Source organism: Aegilops tauschii, chromosome 4, assembly GCF_002575655.3.
Source record: "Aegilops tauschii subsp. strangulata cultivar AL8/78 chromosome 4, Aet v6.0, whole genome shotgun sequence".
NCBI classification, from domain to species: domain Eukaryota; kingdom Viridiplantae; phylum Streptophyta; class Magnoliopsida; order Poales; family Poaceae; genus Aegilops; species Aegilops tauschii.
The window spans coordinates 25,694,260-25,720,751 of record NC_053038.3 but is presented as its reverse complement, the minus strand read 5'-3'; the positions used below and the strand labels follow the sequence as shown (position 1 = coordinate 25,720,751).

The window sequence follows — 26,492 nt, the reverse complement described above, 5'->3', positions numbered from 1 at the left end:
AAAAGGCACCGATACATACATGCATACAACTAAGTGTAAAATGGGCGGAGGAGCTCTGCGTTCCAGGGCCAGCTTGTCTCTTTGCCGACGGTATCTCTCTTGCGCTTGTTCGGCTTGTAGGCATCAATGAGGTAGTAGGCGTTGCGGTCACACAAGGCTTTGCTGACGATGAAGGGGCCCTCCCATGGGGAGGCCAACTTGTGCTGGCCGGCTTGCTATTGGACGCGGAGGACGAGGTCTCCCTCACGGAATGCGAGGGGCTTGATCTTTTTGATGTGGTAATGCCTCAGGCCTTGTTGATAGATGGCGGATCGGCTAAGGGCCAAAAAGTGTGCTTCTTCGAGTAGGTCGACGCCGTCTTCGCGGGCTTCCTTGGCTTGTGCTTCCGTGTATATTGTGAGTCGCGGTGAGTCGAACTCAAAGTCGGACGGTATGACGGCTTCTTCTTCGTAGACGAGGAAGAACAGGGTGAACCCGGTCGATCGGTTCGGCGTCGTCCGAAGAGTCCAGAGGATGGCCGGCGGCTCATCAAGCCAGCTGCCGTGTGAATGGGTGAGGGGCTTGACGAGCCGTGGCTCGATACCGGATAGGATGAGGCCGTTGGCTCGCTTGACCTGGCCGTTGGATTGAGGATGAGCCCCGGAGGCCAGGTCAAGCCGGACGCCGGACACGGAGTGGTATTCCGCCAGAGCTCCTTTGGCAAAGTTGGTGCCGTTGTCGGTGATGATGTTGTGCGGGACACCGTAGCGTACCACGTTGTCTTTGATGAATTGGACGGCCGTTGGCCCGTCCAGCTTCTTGATCGGCCGCACCTCGACCCACTTGGTGAACTTGACGACTGCCACCAGCAAGTGCGTCATGCCGCCTCGAGCGGTCTTGAAGGGGCCTACCATGTCGAGCCCCCAGACAACAAAGGGCCAGGTGATCGGGATGGTCTGGAGGGCTGAAGTCGGCTGGTGGCTGCGCTTGCTGAAATGTTGGCAACCCTCTCACTTGAGGATGAGCGACTCGACGTCTTTGAGGGTCGTAGGCCAGTAGAAACCATGGCGGAAGGCCTTGGCCACCAGGGACCTAGAGGCGGCGTGGTGCCCGCACTCACCCTGATGTTATGTCAAGGAGGTTCTCTATGCCCTTGTCTGGCTCAACGCAGCGCTGGAACACGCCTGTCGTGCTGCACTTGACGAGCTCGTTGTTGATGATGCTTTAGGCGGACACCCGATGTTGCACTTGCTGGGGCTCCGTTTCGTCCATGGGGAGGACTCCGCTCTCCAGGAATGCTAAGATTGACTGAGCCCATGACAAAGCCGTCACCACGGCGAAGACAGCCACCTGGACGGGTTCTGGGACGGCAGGCCCTGAGCCGGAGGTGGAAACCCCCGGGTTAGGGGTAACGGCGGCCGGGTTGAGCACGGCAGCCCCCAAGCTAGGTTCAGCAGTCCCCGGGCCGGGATCAGCAGTCCCCGGGCCGGGATCAGCAGTCCCCGGGCCGAGTTCCGCAGCCCCCGGGAACAGGTTGGGGACAGCGGCCCCTGAGCTTGGACCGGCTTCCCCCGGGTCCGGGTTGGGGAGGGGCACTGCAGGGTCGTCCGGGATGAAGATGGACTCAGAATTCGGAGACGGCTTGACGGATGGCTTGTGCAAGTGCCCGAGGGAGACACCAGGCAGTATGGCCTGCCGGGATGAGCCAATCTTGGCTAGCATGTCAGCAGCTTCGTTCCCTGCGCGCGGGACATGGAGGAACTCACAACCGTTGAAGGTGCCGGAGAGTTGCTGGACCAGAAAATGGTAGCTGGCCATGTTGGCATCCCAGGCGTCCCACTCGTCGGAACACTGCTACACCACCAGATTCGAGTCACCATAGCATAGGACGCGTCGGACGCCGAGTTCCTTGGCAAGCCGGGGTCGTGCACAGGGGCTTCGTACTCTGTGACATTGTCTGAGGCGGCGAAGTAGATCTGGAGCGCGTACCGCAACCGGTCGCCCTTTGGGGAAGACAACACGATGTTGGCTCCCAACCCAGAGCGCATCTTGGAGCCGTCAAACTGCATGCGCCAATTTGTTGAATTTGGCGACGATGGCAGGTACTGGGTCCCCGTCGAGTCGACGAGGAAGTCAGCCAGGGCCTGGGACTTGATCGTGGTGCGGGGCTCGTAGTGCATGGTGTGGCCGACCAGCTCGATGGCCCACTTGACAACCCGGCCAGAGGCATCCCGGCAGCCCATGATCTCGCCGATGGGGGCCGTGCTGACCACGGTGACGATGTGCTCTTTGAAGTACCGCTTCAGCTTCTTGGCGGTAAAGTACACGCCATAACACATCTTCTTGTAGTGCGGGTAGTTCTTCTTGGAGGCGGAAAGCACCTCACTCAGGTAGTAGAACGGGCACTGGACAGACTGGATCTTGCCCTTCTCTGGTCGCTCGACCACCAACACTACACTGACCGACCGCGAGGTGGTGGCAATGTATAGCAACAGCGGCTCCTTCTCGGCCGGCGCGGCCAGGACGGGTGCGGTGGAGAGCATGCGCTTGAGATCCTGGAACGCTTCGTCCGCCTGGTCGTTCCACTAGAACATCGACATCTTCTTCATTAGCTGATATAGGGGCAAGGCCGTCTCATCCAACCGGTGGAGAAACGGCTGACCGAGGCCAAGCAGCCAGTGAACTTCTAAACATTTCGCAGCCGGGTTGGCTTGCGCATGCGCTCGATGGCCTTGATCTTCTCCGGGTTTGCCTCAATGCCGTGCTCCAAGACGAGGAAGCCGAGCAACTTCCTAGCCGGCACGCCAAAGACGCACTTCTCCGGGTTGAGCTTGATCTGGTACTCGCGCAGATTGGCAAAGGTCGCCTTTAGGTCGTCAAGGAGCATGAGGTGCTGCTTGGTGATACGTCTCCAACGTATCTATAATTTTTGATCGTTCCATGCTATTATCTTATCTGTTTTGGATGTATTATATGCATTAATATGCTATTTTATATAATTTTTGGGACTAACCTATTAACCTAGAGCCCATTGCCAGTTCCTGTTTTTCCTTGTTTTAGAGTTTCACAGAAAAGGAATACCAAACGGAGTTCAAAGGGAATAAAACTTTCGCGATGATTTTTCTTGGACCAGAAGACACCCAGGAGACTTGGAGTGCAAGTCAGAAGAGCCACGAGGCGGCCACAAGGGTGGAGGGCACGCCCAGGGGGGTAGGGCGCGCCCCCAACCTTGTGGGCACCTCGGTGACCCCCTGACCTAGATCTTCCTCCTATATATACTCAAATACCCCAAAAACTTCCAGGGGAGCCACAAAACCACTTTTCCACCGCCGCAACCTTCTGTACCCATGAGTTCCCATCTTGGGGCCTTTTCCAGCGTCCTTTCGGAGGGGGATTCGATCAAGGAGGGCTTCTACATCAACACCATTGCCTCTCCGATGAAGCGTGAGTAGTTTACCACAGACCTACGGGTCCATAGCCAGTAGCTAGATGGCTTCTTCTCTCTCTTTGATTCTCAATACAAAGTTCTCCTCAATGTTCTTGGAGATCTATTCGATGTAATACTCTTTTGCGGTGTGTTTGCTGAGATCCAATGAATTGTGGATTTATGATAAGCTTATCTATGAATATTATTTGAATCTTCTCTGAATTCTTATATGCATGAATTGATATCTTTGCAAGTCTCTTCGAACTATCGATTTGGTTTGGCCAACTAGATTGGTTTTTCTTGCAATGGGAGAAGTGCTTAGCTTTGGGTTCAATCTCGCGGTGTCCTTTCCCAGTGACAGTAGGGGCAGCAAGGCACGTATTGTATTGTTGCCATCGAGGATAAAAAGATGGGGTTATCATCATATGCTTGAGTTAATTCCTCTACATCATGTCATCTTGCTTAATGCTTTACTCCATTCTTTATGAACTTAATACTCTAGATGCATGCTGGATAGCGGTCGATGTGTGGAGTAATAGTAGTAGATGCAGGCAGGAGTCGGTCTACTTGACACGGACGTGATGCCTATATTCATGATCATTGCTTTAGATATCGTCATAATTATGCACTTTTCTATCAATTGCTTGACAGTAATTTGTTCACCCACCGTAATAATTTCTATCTTGAGAGAAGCCTCTAGTGAAACGTATGGCCCCCGGGTCTATTTTCCATCATATAAGCTTCTGATCTACAATTTTAGTTTCCTATTTACTTACTTTGCAATCTTTTACTTTCCGTTCCATAAACCAAAAATACCAAAAATATTACTTTACCGTTTATCCATCTCTATCAGATCTCACTTTGCAAATAACCGTGAAGGGATTGACAACCCCTTTATCGCGGTGGCAAGTTGGTGTTTGCTTGTGCAGGTATTCGGTGACTTGTGCGTTGTCTCCTACTGGATTGATACCTAGGTGCTCAAAAGCTGAGGGAAATACTTACTCTACTTTGCTGCATCACCCTTTCCTCTTCGAGGGAAAAACCAACGCAAGCTCAAGAGGTAGCACTTGGTCTTCACCATGATGTCATCCATGTAGACGTGGATGTTGCGGCCGAGTTGCGGCTGCAGGCATTTCTGCATGCAGCATTGGAAGATGGTGCCGGCATTCTTCAAGCCAAACGACATGGTGATGTAGCTGTACGCCCCGAAGGGCGTGATAAAGGACGTCTTCAGGGCGTCGGCCGGGTCCAACTTGATCTGATGATAGCCAGAGTAAGCATCCAGGAGGACAGGAGCTTGCAGCCAGCGGTGGAGTCGATGACTTGATCTATCCGCGGGAGAGCGATTGTTCAGGCTGGTGTAGTCTATGCGCATGCACCAGGTGTTTTTCTTCTTTAGGATGAGGACCGGGTTGGCCAGCCACACGGGGTGAAACAATTCCATGATGAAGCCGGTCGCGAGTAGCTTGGCGACCTCTTCACCGATGGTTCTTCTCTTCTCTTCTAAAAAGCTACGTAAGGGTTGACGGACAGGCTTGGCATCCTTGCGGACGTGTAGTTTGTGCTCGGCGTACTTCCTTGGAATTCCCGACATGTTCTTTGGGGTCCATGCAAAGATAACCTAATTCTCGCGGAGGAAGTCGACGAGCTCGCATTCCTATTTGCTATCGAGGCGGGTGCCCACAACGACGTACTTGCTGCAGCTGGGGTCTTCCAGGTTCAGCTTGACCATCTTGGTATCCTTGGACGACTGGAAAGAGGCCTCGCCGGCTGGCTCCTTGGCTGAAGCCGGCACAACCGGCGTCTTGTTGACTAGCGCAACGATCCGGTCGAGCTGGCGCTGAGGGAGTCATGGATTAGGGTGTCCTTGTGCGTCCGGACTATGGTACTTGGGCCGGACTGATGGGTTGTGAAGATACAAAACCGAAGACTATCTCCCATGTCCGGATAGGACTCTCCTTGGCGTGGAAGGCAAGCTTGGTGTCCGGATATGAAGATTCCTTTCTCTGTAACCGACTTTGTACAACCCTAGTCCCCTCCGGTGTCTATATAAACCGGAGGATTTAGACCATAGGGAAGAGAATCATAATCATAGTCATACAGGCTAGACTTCTAGGGTTTTAGCCATTACGATATCGATGTAGATCAACTCTTGTAATACTCATATTCATCAAGATCAATCAAGCAGGAAGTAGGGTATTACCTCCACAGAGAGGGCCCGAACCTGGGTTAACATCGTGTCCCCTGTCTCCTGTTACCATCGACCTTAGACGCACAGTTCGGGACCCCCTACCCGAGATCCGCCGGTTTTGACACCGACATTGGTGCTTTCATTGAGAGTTCCACTGTGCCGTCATCAAAGGGTTTGATGGCTCCTTCAATCATCTACAACAAAGCTGTCCAGGGAGAAACCTTCCTCCCCGGACAGATCTTCGTATTCGGCGGCTTCGCACTGTGGGCCAACTAGCTTGGCCATTTAGAGCAGATCGATAGTTACGCCCCTGGCCCTCAGGTCAGATTTGGAAGCATGAACTACGTCACGGATATCCGCGGAGGCTTGATCTTCGAAGGATTCGAGACCACGGCAGCCGCTCCTTGTAGCCACGATGAACATGACTTAAATCTGTCATCAGACCATGCCCAGGGGATAGCGCCTGTAACTGCTCTGGCCCTAGATCTGGAGCAGATTGCGCCATCCGAGGGCGGGAGGCTCAACCCCGCCACGGAAGCCGCAGACTCAGCGGCGTCAGAGCCGCACACCGACACAACCTCGAGTGGGATCCGTGTCACCGGAACCTCAGACCCGTTTCCGGCTACAAGTTCCGAACCATGTGCGTCCGTGCACGACGAGCTTGGTCAGGCATCGATCGTCGAATTCAGCTCCGCGAACATCTTTTGGCACTCGCCTATAGGCGACGTGCTAAACTCATTAAAAACACTCTCCTTAGCGGGGGACTCTCAGCCGAATTATATCCGGGTCAAACTGGAGGCTGACGACGGAGAATTTCGCTTCCCACCCCCCGCCCACTTCATAGCCACTGTCGAGGACCTAACCGACATATGCTCGATTACGGCTCCGAAGACATCGACGGTATGGAGGACGATGCCGGAGAAGAGGAGGCCCAAAACCCGCCATTTACCGGACGCTGGACGGCCACTTCCTCGTATGATGTATACATGGTGGAAACACCTAAAGAGAACAACAGCGACAACGAGAAGGATCCAGTCGAGGATAAACCTCGTGAGATACAGCTAAAATGCCGACATCAGCAGCGCCGCTCTAAATCACGCCGTGCAAAAGACAGCGATACGGGCACAAGAGAAGATAACACTCCGGACGGTGTCGAAGACAATGATGACCCCGTTGAGGCAGCTTCCGAACAGGACAAACAGGAAGACGGGCAAGTTAGCCCTGACGAACAGGCCATACACGAAGACTCGAAGGACAGTAATTATATTCCGCTCTCCGAGGATGAGGTGAGCCTTGGCAACGAGGATTTTATCGTGCCTGAGGAACCTCTCGAGCAGGAGCGCTTTAAGCGCTGTTAATAGCCACTGCATGGAGCCTGAAAAAGAAGCAGCAACGGCTTCAAGCTGATCAAGGTCCGCTCAACGATAGGTGGACTGATGTCCTGGCAGCCGGGGAATATGGCTGGAGCCCGTACCATCATCGCGCAATGCGGCTGACCGACCACCACGTGGCCAGGATAAAGCGGCAACTCAAGACGAACACCAGTCCGCCCCACCTCACCGTAAAGGCAGAGATAAAATAGTTCGGGGATGTACATATGCCCCGCGGCAGGACTTGGACAGTAGAGCAGGTCAGAACAGATCGATCTATGGATCACGGGGACGTGCCCCGACACGCGATAACGGCTATCTAGCCGGACGCAATAATCATACTCACGCTCGGGCCGAGAACCGCAGACGGACTCCATCCGAGCTACGTCGTGACGTGGCCCGATATAGAGGCGCCGCACACCCCCTTTGCTTCACTGACGAGGTAATGGAGCACGACTTCCCAGAAGGGTTTAAACCCGTAAACATCGAATCATACGATGGGACAACAGACCCCGCGGTATGGATCGAGGATTTTCTTTTTCACATTCATATGGCCCGCGGCGATGATCTCTATGCCATCAAATACCTCCCACTAAAACTCAAAGGACCACCCCGGCACTGGTTGAACAGTCTGCCCGAAAACTCCATCGGCAGCTGGGAGGACTTGGAAGAGGCCTTACTTGACAACTTCCAAGGTACATATGTTTGACCTTCGGATGCCGATGACTTAAGTCACATATTTCAGCAGCCACGAGAGTCAGCCAGGAAACTCTGGACTAGGTTCTTAACAAAAAAGAATCAAATCGTCGACTGTCTGGATGCCGAAGCCCTGGCGGCCTTTAAACACAGCATCCGAGACAAATGGCTCGCCCGACACCTTGGCCAAGAAAAGCCGAAGTCCATGGCAGCCCTTACGTCACTTATGACCCACTTTTGCGTGGGTGAAGATAGCTGGCTAGCCCGTAGCAACAACAATGCAAGCGAACCTGCCACTACGGAAGCCAGAAATAGCAACGGCAAGCTGATACGTCTCCGTCGTATCTACTTTTCCAAACACTTTTGCCCTTGTTTTGGACTCTAACTTGCATGATTTGAATGGAACTAAACCGGACTGACGCTGTTTTCAGCAGAATTGCCATGGTGTTATTTATGTGCAGAAACAAAAGTTCTCGGAATGACCTGAAACTTCACGGAACGTCTATTTGGGAATAATAAAAAATCCTTGCAAAAGATGAAGACCAGGGGGCCCACACCCTAGCGACGAGGGTGGGGGCGCGCCTACCCCCCTAGGGCACGCCCCCTACCTCGTGGGCCCCCGGACGCTCCACCGACCTCAACTCCAACTCCATATATTCACTTTCGGGGAGAAAAAAATCAGAGAGAAGGATTAATCGCGTTTCACGATACGGAGCCGCCGCCAAGCCCTAAAACTTCTCGGGAGGGCTGATCTGGAGTCCGTTCGGGGCTCCGGAGAGGGGGATTCGTCGCCATCGTCATCATCAACCATCCTCCATCACCAATTTCATGATGCTCACTGCCGTGCATGAGTAATTCCATTGTAGGCTTGCTGGACGTTGATGGGTTGGATGAGATCTATCATGTAATCGAGTTAGTTTTGTTAGGGTTTGATCCCTACTATCCACTATGTTCTGAGATTAATGTTGCTATGACTTTGCTATGCTTAATGCTTGTCACTAGGGCCCGAGTGCCATGCTTTCAGATCTGAACCTATTATGTTTTCATGAATATATATGTGTTCTTGATCCTATCTTGCAAGTCTATAGTCACCTACTATGTGTTATGATCCGGCAACCCCGAAGTGACAATAATCGGGACCACTCCCGGTGATGACCATAGTTTGAGGAGTTCATGTATTCACTATGTGCTAATGCTTTGTTCCGGTACTCTATTAAAAGGAGGCCTTAATATCCCTTAGTTTCCATTGGGACCCCGCTGCCACGGGAGGGTAGGACAAAAGATGTCATGCAAGTTCTTTTCCATAAGCACATATGACTATATTCGGAATACATGCCTACATTACATTGATGAATTGGAGCTAGTTCTGTGTCACCCTATGTTATGACTGTTACATGATGAACCGCATCCGGCATAATTCTCCATCACCGATCCAATGCCTACGAGCTTTTCATATATTGTTCTTCGCTTATTTACTTTTCCGTTGCTACTGTTACAATCACTACAAAACACAATAAATATTACTTTTGCTACCGTTACTTTTGTTACCGTTACCACTACTATCATATTACTTTGCTACTAAATACTTTGCTGCAGATACTAAGTTATCCAGGTGTGGTTGAATTGACAACTAAACTGCTAATACTTGAGAATATTGTTTGGCTCCCCTTGTGTCAAATCAATAAATTTGGGTTGAATACTCTACCCTCGAAAACTGTTGCGATCCCATATACTCGTGGGTTATCAAGACTATTTTCTGGCGCCGTTGCCGGGGAGCATAGCTCTATTCTTTGAGTCACTTGGGATTTATATCTGCTGGACACTATGAAGAACTTGAAAGACGCTAAGACAACAATTTATCCCTCAACTTCGAGGGGAGGTAAGGAACTGCCATCTAGCTCTGCACTTGATTCACCTTCTGTTTTGAGTAAGCTTGCGACACCTAAACCTGCTTCTGCTATTCGTTCTGATATGTCGCATGTTATTGATGATGCCACTTCTGCGATGCATGATACTTATGATGAAACTACTTCTATGCTTGATACTACTGTGCCACTTGGTGAATTTCTTGATGAACAACTTGTTAGGGCTAGAGAGAATGAAATTATTGATAATATTTATGAAAGTGATGATGAAGACTCTTCCCCTAATAAATATGAATTACCTTTTGTGCCTGAGGGCTATGTTATGGATGAAGCAATTGCTAACGAAATTTTTGCCTGCAAAGATAGATATGATGCTAAGAAATTATTAGCTAAATGGAAGCAGCAATCTCTTAATGCTAGAATGAAACATGATACTTCTTTTGCTACTTCACATATCTGTGTTACTGATAAGGATTATGAATTCTCTGTTGATCCTGATATAATTACTTTGGTTGAGTCTGATCCTTTCCATGGCTATGAATCTGAAACTGTTGTGGCACATCTTACTAAATTAAATGATATAGCCACCCTGTTCACTAATGATGAGAGATCTTGCTACTTCTATATCCTTAAAAAATTTCCGTTCGCATTAAAGGGTGATGCTAAGATATGGTTTAATTCTCTTGATCGTGGTTGTGTGTGTAGTCCCCAGGATATGATTTATTACTTCTCTGCTAAATATTTCCCTGCTCATAAGAAACAAGCTGCTTTAAGGGACATATATAATTTTGTCCAAATTGAAGAAGAGAGTCTCCCACAAGCTTGGGGGAGGCTTCTCAAGTTACTTAATGCTTTGGCTGATCATCCTCTTAAGAAAAATGAAATACTTGATATCTTTTATAATGGACTAACCGATGCTTCCAGAGATTACCTGGATAGTTGTGCTGGTTCTGTTTTCATGGAAAGAACACCGGATGAAGATGAAATTCTATTGAATAATATGTTGACAAATGAAAATAATTGGACACTTCCTGAGCCAGTTCCTGAGCCAATTCTTGAGCCTATTCCTAAACCAACTCCGACGAAGAGAGGTGTTCTATTTCTCAGTCCTGAAGATATGCAAGAGGCAAAGAAATCTATGAAAGAAAAGGGTATTAAAGCTGAAGATGTTAAGAATTTACCTCCTATTGAAGAAATACACGGTCTTAATTTACCGCTTGTTGAAGAAACATATGATCTCAATCCATCACCTATTGAAGAAACTCATGGTCTTGATAACCCGACACAGGTAGTAAAGGTAAATTCTCTCTATAGATATGATAAAGCTGAAATCCCTCTTACTAAAATTGCTAGCCAATGCTTGGATGAGTTTGATAACTTTATGGTTAAGCAAGAAAACTTTAATGCTTATTTTGGTAGACAATTGAAATACAATTCCGATACGCTTGAACACTTAAGTAATTACATGGCTAATGTTAAGGGTGAACTTAAAATCATTAGTAAACATGCTTCTATGGTTACCACTAAAGTAGAACAAGTACTTAAAGCTCAAAATGATTTGCTCAATGAAATGAATAGTAAGAATAATGATTATGCTGTTAGAGTGGCTACTAGAACTGGTAGAATGACTCAGGAACCTTTGTATCCTGAAGGCCACCCGAAGAGAATTGAGCAAGATTCTCAGAGAAATAATATTGATGTACCTAGTCCTTCTAAAAAGAAGAAAAAGAAAAATGATAGGACTTTGCATGCTTCTAGTGAACCTATTCCTGAACCGCCTGAGAATCCCAATGATATTTCTATTTCTGATGCTGAAACACAATCTAGTAATGAACATGAAACTAGTGAAAATGTTAATGATGATGTTCATGATGATGCTCAACCTAGTAATGATAATGATGTAGAAATTGAAACTGCTGTTGATCTTGATAACCCACAATCAAAGAATCAACGTTATGATAAGAGAGACTTTGTTGCTAGGAAACATGGTAAAGAAAGGGAGCCATGGGTTCAGAAACCCATGCCTTTTCCTCCCAAACCATCCAAGAAAAAGGATGATGAGGATTTTGAGCGCTTTGCTGAAATGATTAGACCTATCTTTTTGCGTATGCGATTAACTGATATGCTCAAAATGAAGCCTTATGCTAAGTATATGAAGGATATCATCACTAATAAAAGAAAGATACCGGAAGCCAAAATTTCCACCATGCTTGCTAATCACACTTTTAAAGGTGGAATACCAAAGAAACTTGGAGATCCAGAAGTACCCACTATACCATACTCCATTAAAAGAAACTATGTTAAAACTGCTTTATGTGATCTTGGAGCCGGTGTTAGTGTTATGCCTCTCTCTTTATATCGTAGACTTGACTTGAATAAGTTGACACCTACTGAAATATCTTTGCAAATGGCTGATAAATCAACTGCTATACCTGTCGGTATTTGTGAGGATGTGCCTGTTGTGGTTGCAAACGTTACTATTTTAACGGACTTTGTTATTCTTGATATTCCCGAGGACGATAGTATGTCTATTATTCTTGGAAGACCTTTTTTGAATACCGCAGGGGCTATTATTGACTGCAACAAAGGCAATGTCACTTTTCATGTTAATGGCAATGAGAATACGGTACACTTTCCGAGGAAACAACCTCAAGTTCATAGTATCAATTATATTGCAAAAATTACATCGATTATTTTTGGAGGTTTTGAATTTCCTCTTCCTACTGTCAAGAAGAAATATGATATTCTTATTATTGGGGATGTGCATATCCCCGTTGAGGTAACATAGTGTTATTCGAAATTTCTCCGGTTTCATGTTATTTGGAATGAGTTTATTAACAAGACCTGATCAACCTTGTTAGTGGATTCTTTTTGATGAGCATGAGATGGATGAAACTAGAAGGCACAATCTTCTGTACCCTCTTTCTACTTTCTGTTATTTAGTTGAAATAAAGTAAAAATAGTAAATTTCTGTTTGTTTTCTGATTTATCCGAGCAATATAAAAATACCCCGAAAATAAAAGTTCTCCAAATGCCCTGAAAATGGAGTATGATTTTTTCTAGAATATTTGAGAATATCTAGCACTGAGAACACAGCAGGAGGCGCAAGCACCTGGCCACGAGGGTGGAGGGCGCGCCCTACCCCCTGGGCGCGTCCCCTGCCTCGTGGGCCCACGGTGGCTCCCCTCCACTTATTCCTGCACCCACACACTCCTTCCTCCCACAAACACCAATATCCAGGTCAAGCACGAGTTCTAGCTCATTTTGCTGCGATTTTCGATCTCCTTGCTCAAAGCACCTCTCACAAAACTGCTTGGGGGGATTGTTCCTTCGTATGTGACTCCTCCATTGGTCCAATTAGTTTTTGTTCTAGTGCTTTATTCTTTGCAAATTTGTGCTGCCTAGTGACCATGTTCTTGAGCTTGCATGTCAAATTTATATGGTTCCAAGTAGTTCTAATGCATGATATAGTCTCTAGGCACTTGTAGGAGTAGTTGCTATCAATTTTATTGAGCTTGGTTCACTTTTGTTTGAAGTTACTAAAAATTTCAGAAATTTTCAGAAAATAATGAAGAGATTTTTGAGGGGCTCATCGAGCCGAAGCTCGAAGGAAAAGCAGAATGAAGAAGCACAGAGGCCCAAATATAATTTGCCTCGCATCGCGGAGGTCCGGCCATGTGAATGGCCTTCCAATGATTTCTTGAGAGAAGCCGGGATTTATGATGATTTTTATTAATTGGCTGAGAATGCAGGCCTCACCGACTTCCTCCGCGACCAACGCAATCAGTATCTCTTGCTCACCAATACTTTTATGCAAAACTTCTACTATTTTCCTAAGGAATCACCTCCTTCAGTAGAGTTTCATTTATATGATGTTGTTAAGAAGATGCCACTAGATGAATTTTGCAAGGTTTGCAAAATACCCTTCGAGGGTACCTTAGATGAACCACATCGTAAAGATGTGGATGGGTTTATTGACACTATCACTGTAGGGGAAACTAGGAAGGTTTCCGATGCAAGAATCGCTAGCATACATTTTCCTGTTTTACGCTACTTTGCCATATTTGCTAGTCGTTGTTTGATTGGTCGCGGAAACTGTGGAAACCTTAGTGTTCCTGATATTATCATTTTGTTCCACGGTTTATTCTCTGATAACACTGTTAGTATGGGTGGTATTATTGCTAAACGGTTAAGTCTGAAACCGTACTAAGGGTCCCATCTTTGGAGGTATTTATGCTTCACGCCTAGCTGCACATTTTAACATACCTATTAGGCATTATGAAAAAGAAAAAAAATTGATGCCCGCTGCTTATTTAGATTATAAGAGTATGGTAGCACATGACTTTATTGTTAAGAATAGGGAAGGAGCACTTAAATACAAATTGTTCTTTGATAAGCATAACCCTGAGATTATTACCTTTCCTGCTCCCTCCTTGTTTAATTTATCTGAAGGTCCGTATCTCGTTCCGTTGGCGGCCATTCACGCCCACCGAAACCCTACACCAGCCACGGAGCCGGAACCACAATCTGAGCCTCCACAACAGTCTAACTATTATTGGGATCCGGAGATGATTTCTAACCAGTGGCAATCAGAGTCTTCTTCATCTCAGTACGACCCTAGCTACAACTATGGATATCCGCCAGGCCATCCGTGGCAATAAACCAACTTAGGCCAAAAGCCTAAGCTTGGGGAGTACGTATTTCTCACCGACATTACATTCATGTTCACACACTCATTGCTAGACGTCGGTGCTCATACTCTTTCACTGTATTATCCATGCTAGTTTATTTTCCTTTTTCTTGCTTTCTTCTTGTGTGTTTGTTAAACTTTAAGAAAAACAAAACAAAAATATTAGTGTAGCTTTTAGTTAGTTTATTTTTCTTGCTGTAGTAGTAATAATTAAAAAGAAAACCCAAAAATATTTCCCGTTCTTCTTTTGCTTGTTGGGAGCTTTCCCGTGTAAATAGTTTTATTTCTTTTCTTTTCTTTGGGGGTCGATAGGAGAAGACCATAATTAAATTGTTGAAGTGGCTCTTATATGCATTATCGTTGATTTAACCAAGAGCCCAGATTGCCTTGTCTTCTCTTGTTTGCTGAATGCTCGCAGATTCCAGCTTAGTCCAATGCACGTGCACTCTTATTATTATTCACATCATTCGGTCGTGCAAGTGAAAGGCAATAATGGCAATATATGATGGATTGACTGAGATGAGAAAAGCTGGTATGAACTCGGCCTCTCTTGTTTTTGTAAATATGATTAGTTCATCGTTCCTGATTTAGCCTATTATGAATAAACATGTTTGCAATGACAATTAGAGATCATAGTTGCTCGTGCCATGCTTGATTAGCTGTGAGTTATAATGGTTTACCTTGCGTGCCAACATGCTATTAAAATGGTTGTGATGTGGTATAGTGGGGTGGTATCCTCCTTTGAATGATTTAAGTGACTCGACTTGGCACATGTTCACACATGTAGTTGAAACAAATCAACATAGCCTTCACGATATTTATGTTCATGGTGGATTATATCCTACTCATGCTTGCACTCAATGTTTATTAATTTTAATGCATGTTCATGACTGTTGTCGCTCTCTAGTTGGTCGCTTCCCAGTCTTTTGCTAGCCTTCACTTGTACTAAGCGGGAATACTGCTTGTGCATCCAATCCCTTAAACCCCAAAGTTATTCCATATGAGTCCACTATACCTTCCTATATGCGGTATCTACCTGCCATTCCAAGTAAATTTGTATGTGCCAAACTCTAAACCTTCAAATAAACATTTTGTTTTGTATGCTTGAATAGCTCATGTATCAACTAGGGCTGCCCTTATCTTCCATGCTAGGCGGGTTATTCTCAAGAGGAGTGGACTCCGCTCCTCACTCACGAGAAAATGGCTGGTCACCGGGATGCCCAGTCCCATGCTTTATGCAAACTAAATCAAAATAATTGCAAACAAAACTCCCCCTGGGACTGTTGCTTGTTGGAGGCACTCGTTGTTTCGAGCAAGCCATGGATTGATGCTTGTTGGTGGAGGGGGAGTATAAACTTTACCATTCTGTTTGGGAACCGCCTATAATGTGTGTAGCATGAAAGATATCGCCATCTCTTGGTTGTTATGTTGACAATGAAAGTATGCCGCTCAAAATATTATTTATCTCTATTTCAAAACCGAGCTCTGGCACCTCTACAAATCCCTGCTTCCTCTGCGAAGGGCCTATCTATTTACATTTATGTTGAGTCATCACCCTCTTATTAAAAAGCACTAGCTGGAGAGCGCAACTGTCACTTGCATTCATTAATATTAATTTATATTGGGTATGACTATGACTGGATCTCTTTTACCATGAATTACAATGTCTAGTCAGTCCTTGATCTTTAAAGGTGCTCTGCATTTATGTTTTGCGGTCTCAGAAAGAGCTAGCGAGATACCATCTTGTTATATCATATTATGATTGTTTTGAGAAAGTGTTGTCATCCGAGATTTATTATTATCGCTCGCCAGTTGATTATGCCATTGATATGAGTAAACATGAGACCTAAGAGTTATTGTGAATGTGGTTAGTTCATAATCTTTGCCGAAAACTTGAATGCTGGCTTTACATATTTACAACCACAAGAGCAAACAAAGTTTGTAAAAGTTTTTATTTATCACTTTCAGTTTATCAACTGAATTGCTTGAGGACAAGCAAAGGTTTAAGCTTGGGGGAGTTGATACGTCTCCGTCGTATCTACTTTTCCAAACACTTTTGCCCTTGTTTTGGACTCAAACTTGCATGATTTGAATGGAACTAACCCGGACTGACGCTGTTTTCAGCAGAATTGCCATGGTGTTATTTATGTGCAGAAACAAAAGTTCTCGGAATGACCTGAAACTTCACGGAACGTCTATTTGGAAATAATAAAAAATCCTTGCAAAAGATGAAGACCAGGGGGCCCACACCCTAGCCACGAGGGTGGGGGCGCGCCTACCCCCCTAGGGTGCGCCCCCCAACCTCGTGGCCCCCCTGACGCTCCACCGAACTCAACTCCAACTCCATATATTCACTTTCGGGGAGAAAAAAATCAGAGAGAAGGAATCATCACGTTTCACGATACGGAGCCGCCGCCAAGCCCTAAAACCTCTCGGGAGGGCTGATTTGGAGTCCGTTCGGGGCTCCGGAGAGGGGGATTCGTCGCCATCGTCATCATCAACCATCCTCCATCACCAATTTCATGATGCTCACCGCCGTGCGTGAGTAATTCCATCGTAGGCTTGCTGGACGGTGATGGGTTGGATGAGATCTATCATGTAATCGAGTTAGTTTTGTTAGGGTTTGATCCCTAGTATCTACTATGTTCTGAGATTGATGTTGCTATGACTTTGCTATGCTTAATGCTTGCCACTAGGGCCCGAGTGCCATGATTTCAGATCTGAACCTATTATGTTTTCATGAATATATATGTGTTCTTGATCCTATCTTGCAAGTCTATAGTCAGCTACTATGTGTTATGATCCGGCAACCCCGAAGTGACAATAATCGGGACCACTCCCGGTGATGACCATAGTTTGAGGAGTTCATGTATTCACTATGTGCTAATGCTTTGTTCCGGTACTCTATTAAAAGGAGGCCTTAATATCCCTTAGTTTCCATTAGGACCCCGCTGCCACGGGAGGGTAGGACAAAAGATGTCATGCAAGTTCTTTTCCATAAGCACATATGACTATATTCAGAATACATGCCTACATTACATTGATGAATTGGAGCTAGTTCTGTGTCACCCTATGTTATGACTGTTACATGATGAACCGCATCCGGCATAATTCTCCATCACCGATCCAATGCCTACGAGCTTTTCATATATTGTTCTTCGCTTATTTACTTTTCCGTTGCTACTGTTACAATCACTACAAAACACAATAAATATTACTTTTGCTACCGTTACTTTTGTTACCGTTACCACTACTATCATATTACTTTGCTACAAAATACTTTGCTGCAGATACTAAGTTATCCAGGTGTGGTTGAATTGACAACTAAACTGCTAATACTGGAGAATATTGTTTGGCTCCCCTTGTGTCAAATCAATAAATTTGGGTTGAATACTCTACCCTCGAAAACTGTTGCGATCCCATATACTTGTGGGTTATCAAGACTATTTTCCCAAGCCCCGACGCAACAGACACAAGCGTCGAAACAATGGTGATAATACCGACGACACGGCGGTCAACGTTGAATTCAGCGGCTCCAAGTCCGGCCAACGGAAGAGTCCGTTCAAAAGGAACAATTCAGGCCCATCCAGCTTGGACCGCATACCCGATCGCCCATGCTAGATACACGGCACCCCGACAAACCAGCCAATCACACCAACAGAGACTGTTAGGTTTTTAAACAGGCCGGCAAGTTAAATGCCGAGAACAAGGAAAATGGGTCGCAAAGTGAGGACGATGTCGAGGAGCCCCGTCCACCAAACACAGGGGGACAGAAGAAGTCCCCGCCCCCCAAGTTAAAACGGTGAACATGATATACGCCACCCACATCCCAAAGAGGGAACGCAAGCGCGCGCTCAGGGATGTCTATGCGATGGAGCCAGTCGCCCCAAAGTTCAACCCATGGTCTTCCTGTCCGATCACTTTTGATCGCAGGGACCATCCGACCAGTATCCGTCATGGCGGTTCAGCCGCACTGGTCCTCGACCCAATCATTGATGGATTCCACCTCACGTGAGTCCTCATGGACGGTGGTAGCAGCCTGAACCTGCTCTATCAGGATACAATGCGCAAAATGGGCATTCATCCCTCAAGAATTAAGCCCACAAAGACTACCTTTAAAGGAGTCAAACCAGGTGTAGAGGCCCGCTGTTCGGGCTCAATCATCCTGGAGGTTGTCTTCGGATCCCCGGACAACTTCAGAAGCGAAGAGCTGATCTTCGGTATCGTCCCCTTTCGCAGCGGCTATCACACACTTCTCAGACGAACCGCATTTGCGCGCTTCAACGTGGTGCCACACTACGCTTATCCTAAGCTCAAGATGCCGGACCACGCGGCGTCATAACAGTCAATGGAAACACGGAACGCTCCCTCCGTACCGAGGAGCACACCGCTGCGTTAGCAGCAGAAGTACATAGCGGCCTTCTCAAGCAGAACCTTAGTTCGTCGGCCGAGCTCCCGGACACTGTCAAACGAGTCCGAACTACTCTGTAGCAGGACAGCCCAGCTCGTCAAGAGCTCGACTAGCAATTCGGCCTCCGTCCTAGTCCCAACCAAGTGGCGGCATTCGTACCGCGCGTACATAACTACGCACTCAAAATACCATGGGCATAGACGGAGGCATAACTAGCTTGTGGTCCACAATACGGCTCGACCGCTCCTGGACACACATACTTTGAATCCTTTTCAGATTTCTTTTTCGCAGGCTTCCTCTGACGACCTAACCATCGGTCCTCTCGACAGGATGGATACACCAAGATGACAAGAAGCACTGGCGTACAAGGGAATTTCCAGGTGGTCTCTTCAACATCACTCTACCTGTTTTCAGGACCCGCACGCAACTCTCCCTTGGTTGTGGCATGTTAAATATCCTGGTTGCTTATTGCACCACTTGTACAAATACGCTTTGACGTATTAATCAAACTATAATGGAAACAGTTTGCGGCCTAACTTTTGCGGCACTAGCTTAGTACCCCTTTTTTTTTCCTTTTTGATAATCTTCTCAAGCTGCACCCGTACACTTTGGTACGCTTTAATCTGCCAGGGGCTTCATTGCGACCCATAATACGGCAACAAAGTCCGAACACTTTTTACAATATAGTTTGGCACCCCGAATTTAGCATTATATGCATTGGCTCTGAATCATGTCTTTGGTCAATAGTTGGGTTGCCCGGCTCCTATGCTTACTACCTTACGTTCCGCTATATCGGCTAGGGTAGTAAAGGGAGAACTACTGCAATTGTGTCCTGGTTTACCCGGATGAGCACCTCAGTAGAGAAAGCCGAAAACTGACTGTCATGATACGGCGAGAGCCGGTCAGCTCTTCGGAGGTTTCAAATCTGTAGCGATTTTTTCTGCATTATGCGATGAATCGGCTCTTACCCGATCAGGTGTTTACAGTACCCTAGTTCAGATACTAGGGGCTGCGCCTAAATTTTCATTGTTAAACTCCTATGGCTAAGTGAGGGTGATAAAGCCAAATAGTCTGATTGCCTGGTTCGTTGCACTAAACACCTCCTTCAAGGACCAAACAATTGGATCAAGAGTGTTTACATTCCATCCTGTACACCCCCGTACTACCTACGTGGGGGCTGAAGCCAACGACTGGCCAACTCTCAAAATTTCATAAACACGGCCGCACAGGAGGAAAAATATTAAATAGGCATTATATTACATAGCCGAACTTGTTTCATAATACAGAGCGAGACAATATGAAAGTATTCATTCAAATATTACATCTTTCGTACATTGCTCCGCCACAATGCGGGATCCCTCCAGGACATCGCTAAAATATCGCTCGGGCGTGCGGTGCTCCTTGCCCACGGGCGGTCCCTCGGTCGCGACCGTGACGGCATTCATCTTTTCCCACTGCATCTTGACACGGGCGAAGGCCATCCGCGCACCTTCGATGCAGACCGACCGCTTGATGGCATCAAGCCGAGGGCAGGCATCGATTAGGCGCTTCACGAGACCGAAGTAGCTACTGGGTATGGCTTCGGCAGGCCACAGCCGGATTATTAAGTCCTTCATGGCCAGTTCGGCCACCCTATGCAGTTCGACCAGCTGTTTTAGCTGATCGCTAAAGGGCACCGGATGTTCTGGCGCAAGGTATTGCGACCAGAACAGCTTCTCCATCGAGCTCCCTTCTTCGGCTCGGAAGAATTCCGCAGCATCAGAAACACTGTGGCAGATCCACAAACGCCCCTGGGGAACTCCAAATCCGGGTTAGTAAGAGATACCTCTTCTTCACATACTTGCTTTGCATACTAAAAGCCTTACCCGCCGCGATTTTCTTGGCCTCCTGGATCTCCTGGAGGGCGCCCTGGGCTTCAACCCGGGCCTCTTCTGCGCTTCGGCGAGCCTTAGCGAGTTCGGTCTCTTGAGCCGAAACATCGCGCTCCAAGGACTCGCATTTCTTCATGGCATCCTGGAGGTCTTGCTGGATCTCATCAAGATCGGCCTCGTGCTTCTCACGGGCGGCTTGTTCCTTGGCAGATTTCTCCTCGGCCTCGGCCGGCGTTTTTTTAAGGACCTCGACCTCAGTCGCCGCTCCTACAAATATCATGGCTCTATGGTCAATACGCGTCATTCATTCTTTCCGAATATACAACAAGTTACCACATACCTTGCTTATCCTCCAGCTGCCTTTTCACAAGGCCGAGCTCTTCTTCGGCCCACTCTAGACTCTGCTTTAGTCCGGAGACCTCAGCAGCATGAGAGGTTGCGGCCAGCAATAACGCCTACTTATTCACATAAGACATATTAAGTTAGTTTCCTGCGAAAATTACTTGATCCTCTTTCCGGCTTTTCTTTCCGAACACCGGACAGTGTCTCAGGGGCTACTGTCTATACTATGAATTTCTCTTTTGTGTCGCTTACCTCAAAGCCTGTCAGCAGGCTGGTGCAGGCTTCGGTCAGTACGCTCTTGACGGACTGAACCCTCTCAACCACCATACCCATAAGGATACGGTGTTCCTCCACAATGGAAGCACCTCATAGTGCTTCCAGCAGATTATCCGGTGCCTCTGGACGGACAGAGGTCACCGGCGGAATAGGCACACCTCCACCCTTCGGAGGAGGCTGCTCGCTTGATTTTGGAACCGTATGGGTCTCCGGGATGGTATCCGGCTGGGGGTCGAATTGGATATGGCCCCCATCACCAGTCTCCATGGGGGCTTTCTCCCCCAAGTGTCCGGCGGCCGAGGGGTCATCCTCGGGCGCCGCCCTGGTGGCCTCCTGAACCTCTCCCTGGCCGGGGAAGGTCCTCCGGGACAGCACCTCAGCGTCGCCCTTGGCCTTGGGAGAGTGGGCCATTGGTGGTGACTCGCTGGCCATCGCCTTTGAATCCAGCGAATCCCCCGATGAGGACCGCAGGGAGCTGTCGCGGGCCGGACTGCAATTGCATAATTCAACATGTTAAAACTGTGAAGTAGAGAGGCCGGATATATGGACACATCAGGGTTTTTAGTACTTACAACGCGGCCAGGGGCTTGTTTCGGGGGCACAGTTCTGGGCTGCTGTCAACATCCCACGCGGAGTTATCCGCGAGGGAACCCTTCCCCCTCTTGGACGTTCCTGCCTCCAGACTAGTGGAGGCCACCCTCTTCTTCCTTCCCCCCTCAGGGGGAGAGTTGCTTTCTTCCTCCTCCTCCTCCTCGTCTTCGGCGGTAGAGGAGTGAGTCTTGTTGTCTTCAGACGACACGTCCGAAGCTCCCTTGCGGCGGAGGCCACCTCTGGCCCCCTTGGCCTTCTTCTTGGCCTTCTTCTCCGGCGCCTGGTAAGGCGCCGGGACCAGCATCTTCGTCAGAAGCGGGATGGCTGGTTCCTCGGGCAGCGGAGCCGGACACTTAATCCGCAACGCTTTCTCTGTCCATACCTAAAAAAATAAATAGTGAGGTTTAGATATCTTCCTCGGCTAAGCAAGTAAAGTGTGCGCCTTAAAACGTGAAATACTTACCGCATTGGCGGGACGGGCCAGGGCGTGCCCGCGGTCCTCGGTTATCTCCGGTGGCGTCTCGTTGCCCTTGAAGAGCAACTTCCAGATATCCTCGTGCGTGCTTCCGAAGAACTGTTGCAAGGTCTGGTGCTTGGCCGGATTGAACTCCCATAAATGGCAGGTCCGGCTCTGGCATGGAAGGATCCGGCAAACTAGCATCACCTAGATCACATTGACGAGCTTAATGTTCTTGTCCACCATGCTCTGGATGCGCGTCTGCAGCGCTATCAGCTCGTCCGATGAAGACCAATTCAGTCCCTTCTCTAGCCAAGAGGTGAGCCGCATTGGAGCTCCGGACTTGAATTCGGGAGCCGCGGCCCAGGAGGCGTCGCGGGGATCTGTGATATAGAACCATAGTTTCTGCCACTCTTTGATGATCTCCACAAAAGTACCTTTGGGCCATGTGACATTGCGCATCTTGCTCACCATGACACCTCCACACTCTGCATGTTGTCCATCCACCACCTTCAGCTTCACGTTGAAGATCTTAAGCCACAGTCCGAAGTGGGGTGGAATGCGGAGGAAGGCCTCGCACACGACAATGAATGCCGAGATGTTGAGGAAGGAGTTTGGGGCTAGATCATGGAAATCAAGCCCGTAATAGAACATGAGTCCATCGATGAAAGGGTGGAGAGGAAACCCTAACCCGCGGACGAAATGGGGGATGAACACCACCCTCTGATTGGGCTTCAGGGTGTGGACTATTTACCCCTTGGCCGGAAGCCGGTGGGCGATTTCTTTCGCCAGGTAGCCGGCCTTCCGAAGCTTGGTGATGTCCTTCTCCTTGACAGAGGAGGCCATCCACTTGCCTTGCACTCCAGATCCGGACATGGTCGAGTGCTTTCTTGAGGCGGAAAAGATGAGGACTTGGGCGCTGGAGCTCGAGAATGGGAGGGCAGAGAGAGAGCGAAGGCGTGGGTGAAAGAAGGGAATCCTTATCTCCTTATAAAGGCAGTGAATATCAGCGCCTCCCCACTCGCCTTAAAACTCGCCTGTTCCCAAGGGCTGTGCAGACGACACGGTTGGATTACCCATGCCCGTATTGATGAGAATGCCGCAATAAGGGGACACGATCTCTGCTTTGACAAGATGTGCCAATGAGACCGCATCTCGAAGCGGCAGGCCGAAAAATGGTTTGAAATAATGACCGGGTGATGACGTGGTGTCACATTACCAAAATTTGTCAGCGGACTAGACTCGTGAAATATTATACTCTCTGTGGTTGTGTGTGGAATTTGTTTTGCAGAGCCGGACACGTTCGTTGCGTCCGAAGACTGTGTTGGAGTATTTGGAGAAGGAACCCGCCTTGCAATGCCGAAGACAATTTGCGTGCCGGACACCTCGTCATTGAAGCCTGGTTCAGGGGCTACTGAGGGAGTCCTGGATTAGGGGGTCCTCGAGCATCCGGACTATGGTACGTTGGCCGGACTGATGGGTTGTAAAGATACAAAACCGAAGACTATCTCCTGTGTCCGGATGGGACTCTCCTTGGCGTGGAAGGCATGCTTGGCGTCCGCATATGAAGATTCCTTTCTCTGTAACCGACTTTGTACGATTTAGACCATAGGGAAGAGAATCATAATCATAGTCATATAGGCTAGACTTCTAGGGTTTTAGCCATTGCGATCTCTAGGTAGATCAACTCTTGTAATACTCATATTCATCAAGATCAATCAAGCAGGAAGTAGGGAATTACCTCCATAGAGAGGGCCCGAACCTGGGTAAACATCGTGTCCCCCGTCTCCTGTTACCATCGACCTTAGACGCATAGTTCGGGACCCCCTACCCAAGATCCGCCGGTTTTGACACCGATAGGCGCCGCTCCTCGGCTATGACCAGCGACTCGGCCAATTTGGCGCCGGCTTGAGCGCGCTCCAGGGACTTACGGTACTTTCCGACGGTGGTTATGAGGCCCTTGGTTCCCGGCAGCTTCATCTTCAGGTAGGCGTAGTGGGGGACCGCCATGAATTTGGCGAACGCAGGCCGGCCTAGCAGCGCGTGGTATGCGCTGGACAAGTCCACCACCTCGAACCAGATCGGCTCGCGCCGGAAATGGTTGCTCATGCCAAAGAGGACGTCGAGCCGAATCCGGCCGATGGGGGAGCAGGAGAGACCCAGCACGATGCCGTGGAACACCGCCCGGGATGGCTCCAGGTCCTTAGCCTCGAGGCCAAGCTTGATCATGGTGTCGCGGTAGAGGATGTTGATGCTGCTGCCGCCATCAATGAGGACTCGCGAGAACTTGCAGGTGCATCGCGCTGCGACTATGGTGGGGTCGAGGACAAGGGCGTAGCCACCCGGGTTCAGCATGATGGCATGGTGGTCCTCCCGGGTCTGGCTGATCGGACGCTCCGACCAGTGCATATACTTCGGCACGGCCGGGACGACGGTGTTCACCTCCTGCCGGAGCAGGCGCTCGCTACGCTTGTCATCACCGAGACTGGTGAAGACGACATAGCTCGCGTTCTGTGCTGGGTAGGCTTCATCGCGCATGGCGCCATTGGCCGGAGGCGGGGGAGGAGGCGGCGGACGTGGCTGCCCCGCACCCGAGGCTGGAGCGGGAGGCGGCGGGATGTCGCCTGTCGGTGTCAAAACCGGGGGATCTCTGGTAGGGGGTCCCGAACTATGCGTCTAGGGTCGATGGTAACAGGAGACGGGGGACACGATGTTTACCCAGGTTCGGGCCCTCTTTATGGAGGTAATACTCTACTTCCTGCTTGATTGATCTTGATGAATATGAGTATTACAAGAGTTGATCTACCTCAAGATCGTAATGGCTAAACCCTAAAAGTCTAGCCTGTATGACTATGGTAATGAATATATCCTTTCCGGACTAACCCCTCCGGTTTATAAAGACACCGGGGGGTCTAGGGTTTACATAGAGTCGGTTACACAAGAAGGAATCTTCATAGTTGGTCGCCTAGCTTGCCTTCCACGCCAAGGAGAGTCCAATCCGGACAAGGGTAGAGTCTTCGGCCTTCATGTCTTCACAGCCCACCAGTCCAGCCCATGGATAACAGGCCGGACGCCCGAGGACCCCTTAGTCCAGGACTCCCTCAGTAGCCCCTGAACCTGGCTTCAATGACGAGGAGTCCGGCGCGCAGATTGTCTTCGGCATTGCAAGGCGGGTTCCCCTTTTTCCGAACACCAAGATAATCTTCAGATGTATTGATTGTATCCGGACTTGTATACACAAATGCAGAGGATATAATATTTCACGAGTTCAATCCCTCGACAACTTTTGGGTAATGTGACATCACGCCTGCTTCGGCTATTATTTGCGAGCCGCTTTAGCTGGCCCGTCACCCCACGTCTCAAGACGCGGTTTTATTGGCATGTCTTATCCAAGCGGAGATCATGCCTCCCCCTTTTTTTAAGGGATTCCTGACAACCCGGACGTGGGTAACCCAACCGTCGCTTGGGCACAACTCCTCGGAAACAGGCAAGTTTTCGAAAACTGAAAGGAGACGTTTGATATTCACAGCCTTTATATATATAGGGGTACAGACCCATCTTTTTCTTCCATGCTTGCTTCTCCCTCAACCCCCGCCATCCCGAGTTCTACCACCCGGGTTTCGACTGCTACAAGCCCTAATTATGTCCGGATCCAGCCGTCAAGGTCGGTGGGTGGCTTCTTCTGTCACGGAGGGAGATATTGCAAAGCTTCGGGCGGTGAGGTATTTGACCGTGGAAATCCATCATTGGCTTCCCGTCGAGGGGCAGGTTATTTCCACCCCCAGATCCGGCGAGAGGGTCGTGTTCGTGTCCCACTTCCTTCGCGGGTCGTGTTTGTGCCTCATTGAGAAGGACATCGATATAGCCAACGTCGTTCAAGTAATGTTAATTCGTCGGACCCTGCCGTGCCAGCGACGGCCTCTCCGCATGTGGGAGCTTAATCCGGAAGGGCTGCGGACGCTTCAACACTTCTTCAGCACTACACACAAAGGAATGTGGAGTTTATTCTTCGGTAAATGAAGGCAATGGCCGGACACCACCGAAGATGTCGGCCTAGACTGTAACCATCCGGATACCCTGGTAAGTACCCGTTTGCCGAATACCTTATAATTAGACACCCAGTGGCAAGATACCGGCAGTATCATCCTTTTTCAGGGCTGGATAAAGAAGGTGGAGCGGATTAGGTGTCCGGCTCCCCTTCCCGAAGACTCAACTACTCCTGTGCTAACAAGGATGCTGGCCTCGGCACCGTACCAGGCACCAAAAGGGTAGGGTGAGAAGACCCAAGATGACCTTGGTTCCAGAGGTAAGCCGGACACTGAGTTC

General features: G+C 48.6%; 1 protein-coding gene across 1 annotated transcript; it reads right to left on the bottom strand.

Moving 5' to 3' along the window:
* Positions 1-215: 215 nt before the first annotated feature.
* Positions 216-24,704, bottom strand: LOC141021626 (uncharacterized). The gene is made up of 6 exons (XM_073497468.1): positions 24,103-24,704; positions 21,251-21,608; positions 2,672-2,899; positions 1,857-2,564; positions 1,542-1,770; positions 216-694 (listed from the first exon to the last, which is right to left on the bottom strand). The coding sequence occupies exons 1-6, from the start codon at positions 24,702-24,704 to the stop codon at positions 216-218; spliced, it is 2,604 nt and encodes an 867-aa protein (XP_073353569.1).
* Between the last annotated feature and the right edge of the window lie 1,788 nt (positions 24,705-26,492).